At 44.0% G+C, this 7,030-nt stretch overlaps 1 protein-coding gene across 1 annotated transcript in view; it reads right to left on the bottom strand.

Moving 5' to 3' along the window:
- The window catches only part of wnt6b (wingless-type MMTV integration site family, member 6b), a 19,873-nt gene extending 13,037 nt beyond the window's left edge, over positions 1–6,836 (bottom strand). The window contains exon 1 of the mRNA XM_079276955.1: positions 6,459–6,836. Within this exon, the coding sequence (XP_079133081.1) occupies positions 6,459–6,538 (80 nt within the window). The 5' untranslated portion in view covers positions 6,539–6,836. The remainder of the gene's footprint in view (positions 1–6,458) is intronic.
- Positions 6,837–7,030: the final 194 nt, after the last annotated feature.

The following is a 7,030-nucleotide window of genomic DNA, read 5'->3' as shown; positions in this document are numbered from 1 at the left end:
TTCGGTACAGTGTGGGTAGATTTTTATGGATGTGGGAAGAAAATGTCGTGTTTTGCTTGTTGCGCTGGGAATGTGGTTACGGGGTGGTCTGCAGCTCACAATAGCCTGCCTGGTTTTTACAATGGGAGTTGTAGAGTTGTAAAACGAGTGAATGTACTGGATGATGTTTGGATGGAGTCCTGGAAGCAAAGACAGAGACAGTTAGAAAAAAGTTCCTTTATTATCTCATTTTGCAAAGTGAACTGGTGAAAGAGATAAATTGCTTCTTGTGGAAGATCAGATGCAACAATAATTGAAAATGGTAATTTGTGTGTACTTTATAATAAACTCTGGCAATTTGCATATTGTTTGTAATGAGTCTCAAACTGACTAATATATGACATCATGTTAAAGAAATGTTTCTCTCTGTTCAGTTTCCATGTTTGACATTTGGCACTGGAGATACATCCTGGAGATGATGTTATTAGTGTGTAGCGTGGATTTAGGACGTGTCTTACAGCCGTGTTAGCAGCATCTCCTCTCTTTCCTCACATCTCACAACAACTGAGCACAATGAATTCACATGATGCCTTCGGCCACAATATGCAACTGAATTCATTTCAACAGTATATCTTCCTAAAACTGAGCAGCTTCTGCCATGCGGGAACTAGTGGAGAAGGACATTGGTCAGAGCAGAGAAATGAGCAATAGCAGGATTTAAAACTGTACTTTGTTGAAGTCAAATCACAGGGTTTTGTGAACTGTAACAATTAAAACAGATATACAGTAAGTAGGTACTTCAAAACAAAATTGTCAAACCTTTTTGAAACAGTAGGGTGAAATCATCCTTTCATTTTGGTTAAAAGCTATTTTGATAATCCCCATCGGACTGTCTTCAATATAAGTTTAGAAACGGGGGCATGATGGGAGGAGAAATGGGAATGAAGTATGAATCGGAAAGTGAAGCGAACTGAGGTGGAAAAGCGCAGTGCCCGGCAATATACCCAAAAATGGGATGCAATAATTGGATGATAGGATGACAGTGAGCGGCCAGCATTCTTGCCCTTGTTTGGAGATCGCTACATAAAAGTGTGCATCCCTGCGAAGTTGAATAGGATATGGGAAGACTCCAGAAAGTCCATGTAACAGGTGCAAAGTAATATAAATTGACCAGAGCTAGGGTGGCTTAAGGAGGTTTATGTGTAGAAACATCATGTTTGTCTCCTGCTCCTCCATGGCCTTCTGTAGCCTCAATGAAGATAAGAAAATACTATCTACTGCATCACATAAAGATGAACGTCCCCCTGTTAAAGCTCAGAATGGGATGCTTCAAGAGGATGCACGCATACACACAAATGCCGTTTGCCCACAAAATTCTTCATTTAAAGTAACCGCAAGCAGACACATTCACTACTCGGCAGGCATGCACAGAGATAAAAGCAGACTCGCAGACAGAACTACATACAGTAAGAGATAAAACAAGACAAAGCAACAAAAATACCCATATCAAACATTGAGCGATAGCATTGAGAGATTAAACATCGGTGCTCAAAGCGACCTCAGGTTTCATTAAGGATCTCACGGCACCATAGATAAAGTGCTGTACTGTGTTTTTCACTCCGCCCACGAATGAGTGAATTTCATCCCTCCTTAATCCCTCAAGTATGCTGGAGATGAAGACAGTCACGACAAGCGCTAGTCTGAGACGCCAGTGTGAGAGAGAATAAGAAAAAGGGTCAACGAGAGACAGCTAAAGAGGGGGTGTGTAGAGCAGGCAAGAGATGGTGGGGGTTCAGTGTAAGACAAGAATGAGACACAAGGAGATAAAGCACCGATAGAATTATCAAGAAACAGCGAGGAAAATTAAAACAATGTGTTCAATTTGTCTGGCGTCCCAAAAACACAAGATTAAAAATGGATGGAAACAAACTCAGCACCTCGCCAGCGTCCCGACAGCCTGTGTGCCCTCAATAATTGCTCACTTGTTTTTCTGACCCTGCAGTCTGGGACACGTCAATCACTTTCAGACATGTCTGATCATGTTGTTTTTTTTGCTGACGTAAAAACAAGATCGAGAACAATGGAGTTCGTCTCAATGAAATGTTTTGCACCCAATTTCAATAGCAGCGACACATTGTGACCAAAGGGGAAACCAACAACATACAACAAACCAATTTTACATGAGAACAACATTCACAAGTTTGTTCTGTTGTTACAACTTGGTACAGTGACACGCCCAACAGCAAAGACAGCCAAAAACTACAAATTGTCCAAGAATGGATGGATTCAGATGAAAAGTAGAAGTTGGAAAGGTGCATGGATGTTTGTGGGACTCAGCAATAACGATGAAATATAGAAAGCAGAGCTGGTGCTATATTGCTTCAGACAAATTTAGTATTAATGGGACACCAACATTGGTAAAATTGGTGTCTGAGCTAACCACTGCAGGGGATGCCACCTGTAGCTTTGCTTACTGTGAGTAACTGTATAATTGTGGCAGTAATATGACATTTACTGCATCATCATGACAGTCTTCAACACATGCGTTCAACACTTATGGATATGTGAGACCACACACGTTGGCAAACATGTTGTGTTCTACAAGTTATGCCATGAAAAAAGGTTTTCCGATGAGACATCATCGATGATTTGGCGTGTTCACCATTTCAGGCAATATGACATGTAAGAGCAGATCAGACAACAAGATGAGTAACACAAAACAGCAGCATGGAGAAGAACCAGAAAGGACTGAAAACTGCACACAGTAGCAACTTCTATTTTACACAGACATCCAAAAGACAGCAAAACCTGTGCTGAGCATGATGTCGCCTCAACATTATCTTTCAATGACACATTTACATTTCAAACTGGCTTCTGCCAACCCCCAAAACTGTGAAGAGTTTTTTGCCAATCTTGGTAAATTGTAGATGCATTTTGACGTTTCTTGGACCATTTATACCCTCTGCCCTATAGTTCTGACACTGGAACATATTTAAAGTATGAATGCCCACAGAAATGCATGCATGCTCAAAAGTGCACGCACACACACACACACGCACACACATAAACACGTTTAATTCAGTTCTCTCCTTGATGCCAAACCCACATCGTCATTATCTTTATCTGTACCCATCTCCCTGGTCCTGATTAGACATCAAGCTTTTCAGACCAGGAGTGGAGTGGACAAGATAAGATCTGTTACAATGAAACTCTCCTCTGGTGATCATGGCGGTTCTGACTATCGAGCCATGTGTTTGTGTGTGTGTGTGTGCATATATTCTCCCATAACTGACTGAATGAGTGCATTTGTACATCTCTGTGTGCATGTTAAACAGATTAACCAGGATCCACTGGTTGGAGATGTATTCGGAGTGACACACACATAAACACACAAAGGAGAAAGCTGAAACACACACACACACACACACACAAATGCAGTGTGTGTGTGTCCACCTGTAGGCCTGCGGCACGCTGCAGGCGGGCTGCCGGCCAAAGTGGGGCTGTGACACACACACACACACACACACATAGAGCGAAGTTGGCCCTGCTAAGCACTGCAGTCAAAAGCAGTATAAGAGAGCAAAGACATTCCTCACTTTGTCTCTGAGCTGTGCTCTCTGCTCTCTGGCCAAATGATTAGAGCGCTCTAATCAGCAGAGGCTCTGAAAGGACAGCTATCTCCCCGCATTTCATCTCTCTCACCCTCCGTCCATCACTGCAGCTCTCGCTCTCTTTTCCCTCAGCAACAACCTATCTGCATGATAGGTATTTTCCTTCCATGGACAAGTATGGCAAAAGACACGCAGAGCGATTGAAGAGGAGATGTATGATGGTATGTCCAGCAGCTTTCAACAGAGAGCATCATTGTCCTGGCAGACTGGGGAGCAACCCACAGGTGTGGCTTCACTGTGTGTGTGTGTGTGTGTGTGTGTGTGCGTATGAGTGTGTGAATCTGTGCCTGAATGCATTCACATGTGTGTCTGTGTGAGTGTGCAAGTCCGCCAGCGAACAAGTGAGTGAGTGAAAGAAGATGACAACGTATGTCAGCGGGGATGAAAAGGAAGGAGCAGATTTCTCAGTGTTGATTCCGCTAATCCACTCGAGTTCTATTTGAAATGAATCTCCTGAGTTCTGAAGAGTGTGCTGCCACTAGAACGCTGACGTGAAAATGACAGAGATTGAATATAGTTTAACACAACAGCTACTTAATCTGAGTCTCTCACGAATTCAGATTCATGAATTGTGACGTAACACTGAACACGGTAGCATTTTTTGAGCCAAGACCGAATTGCTTTGTACAGTTTGAATATAACAGAATACTATTTAAAAGAGAACCAATTATTATGAAGACACACTTCATGGAGAGCATGGGGTGGACGAACGATGGAGAGCATGGGGTGGACGAACGATGGAGAGCATGGGGTGGACGAACGATGGAGAGCATGGGGTGGACGAACGATGGAGAGCATGGGGTGGACGAACGATGGAGAGCATGGGGTGGACGAACGATGGAGAGCATGGGGTGGACGAACGATGGAGAGCATGGGGTGGACGAACGATGGAGAGCATGGGGTGGACGAACGATGGAGAGCATGGGGTGGACTAACGATGGAGAGCATGGGGTGGACTAACGATGGAGAGCATTGGGTGGACGAACGATGGAGAGCATGGGGTGGACTAACGATGGAGAGCATGGGGTGGACGAACGATGGAGAGCATGGGGTGGACTAACGATGGAGAGCATGGGGTGGACTAACGATGGAGAGCATGGGGTGGACTAATGATGGAGAGCATGGGGTGGACTAACGATGGAGAGCATGGGGTGGACTAACGATGGAGAGCATGGGGTGGACTAACGATGGAGAGCATGGGGTGGACTAACGATGGAGAGCATGGGGTGGACTAACGATGGAGAGCATGGGGTGGCTGAGACTCAGCAGAGAAACCAGACTGTCTGACCTATTTCTTCACATCTTGAGGACACAAGTGTGAACGCACGTCTTGTAAACTGCATTTTCTTATTCCGTGACACCCCAGAAGATGACATGAAAGGAGAGCTTGACTCTATGTCCACCTTATGTTCTGTCTGCAATGTTAACTCCACATTAACAACAGGACTAAGGGTCCTTACATCAACTCAATCATTTCACCAGGGTAATGTGGAGCAGGTCATTTCTTTTTGATTCCATATCCAAACTCAGTTGTCCTAACATTGGCAATTCTCTGTATTTCTAATAAATCCTCACAGGTTACTTGTGTTTACCTCACATCTATAACGATTGCGCGTGAAGACGCATTTCCTCTGATGCTGCCAGTCCATCTGCCAGTCACACAAGGACATTCAGTGGACTTACAGCACCTGTGACACGACAACTCACACTGACCTTGACTGGGCTGTGAATGAACAGTGGGAGGATTCGCTGGCTAAAAAAAAACAAAACAAAGCTTCACATTCAAACACTGCTGCTTTGGACAAGTGTGCGTGTGCGTGTGTGTGTGTGTGCGTGTGCGTGTGTGTGTGTGTGTGTAAAAGAGAGAGAGGGAAAGACAGACAGAAATATTGGATGTTGCCAAATGAAATACTGCATACAAGACAGTGAAAGTATACAGACAGACAGACAGAGACCCAGATGGATAGAAAACATGTTATCAGCAGATCTATACGGTCTGTCTGTCTGTCTGTCTGTCTGTCTGTCTGTCTGTCTCTCTGTCTGTCCGACTGTCACACACTTTGCGGAGCTGAGCCTGTATGGATTGTTTTATGATGACATATCCACTGCGCCTAGAGGGCCACCTGACATTCCTGACTCTGAACCCCCACTACACACACACACACACATACAAACACACACTACCTGCACCAATCTCCCTGTCCTCTCTCCTCCATGTATTACTGCAGGCAATGAACAGCAGACACCTCTCTCACCAGCCTGTCTCACCTTGTCCTGCATGCTGGGGACCGATATTTGTCTCATTGACACATACTTTGATTGGAGGGTTTCATGATCTCTTTGTTATTAGCACATGTACAAGTTTCGCTTTGTTTATTTTGGTATTAAAGAAAAACAGAAAAATATGAAGTGTAAATAACTGAAGTGAAGAATTGATGTTTCAAAAACACGATTGCATGCATTGTTTTATCATTACTGATCTATCTGCTTATTTTGTCCATTTTTATGAATTATCTTTATTGCGTTCGGTCTTTTTTACGTACATCCTGCTATTGCAGCCTTGACTTTCATGTTTATATTTGTCTTTGGACCAGACCCCGAAACGCAGACGGCTCCCGGACTATCCTGAATATTTAGGTCGGTTAATGTTGAGTGATGGTGCTGCGGATAAATACAGTTCAACATAATTATATGCCCCATGTTTGTGCGCGGAAATCAAATATAACTAAGTCAAGGTGAGATCATTTAAAGGCCAGGCTGACACAAGACAGATTAACATAAAACACGTGGTAAATTCAGAGCACTTACCACCAGAGTCCGATGATATTGACCGGACAGAGCAAGATAAAGAACAGGGCCAGTTGGATCCGTGATAGACGAACCGTCATGTTGAACGCAGCAAATCCTCAATGAGTTTCCCCAGCAAAATTTAAATTAGCGACGAGCTCAGCCAACAGCGAGTTGGATTATTTCTTAAATACATAGGAGGTACCTGTCTTCTGAAGGTAGCAAAAGCTCACGCAACAAGTTCCTCATCCAACTCCTCTTCTGTGGGGCGCATCTTAATGCGCAAGAAAGTTGGTCAAGAGGCTACTGGAGAGATGTCCGCTCTCAAAGGTGTGGTTAACCTCTTCATTGTCGTTCTGCTCTATCTGTCGCGGCACATCGCATGCTTACAAAACGGTCTGAGGAGGAACGAGAAGTGACTCCAAGCGGACAAGTCCTCTCTGACTGCGAAACAGCGCGCGGTGGTTGTGAGGACACAGGGAGTCTCGCCACTCTTCGTGCGATATTTAAAACAATGAAATGAATTTGAGAAGAAGAATAGCACCGCTGTTTTTTTTTTTTATAATAAATTTTAAAAGAAGGTTGGATTTCCA

Source organism: Melanostigma gelatinosum (assembly GCF_949748355.1).
Source record: "Melanostigma gelatinosum genome assembly, chromosome: 10".
NCBI lineage: Eukaryota > Metazoa > Chordata > Actinopteri > Perciformes > Zoarcidae > Melanostigma > Melanostigma gelatinosum.
The sequence above is the reverse complement of the archived record's forward strand: the minus strand, read 5'-3'. Positions and strand labels throughout refer to the sequence as shown.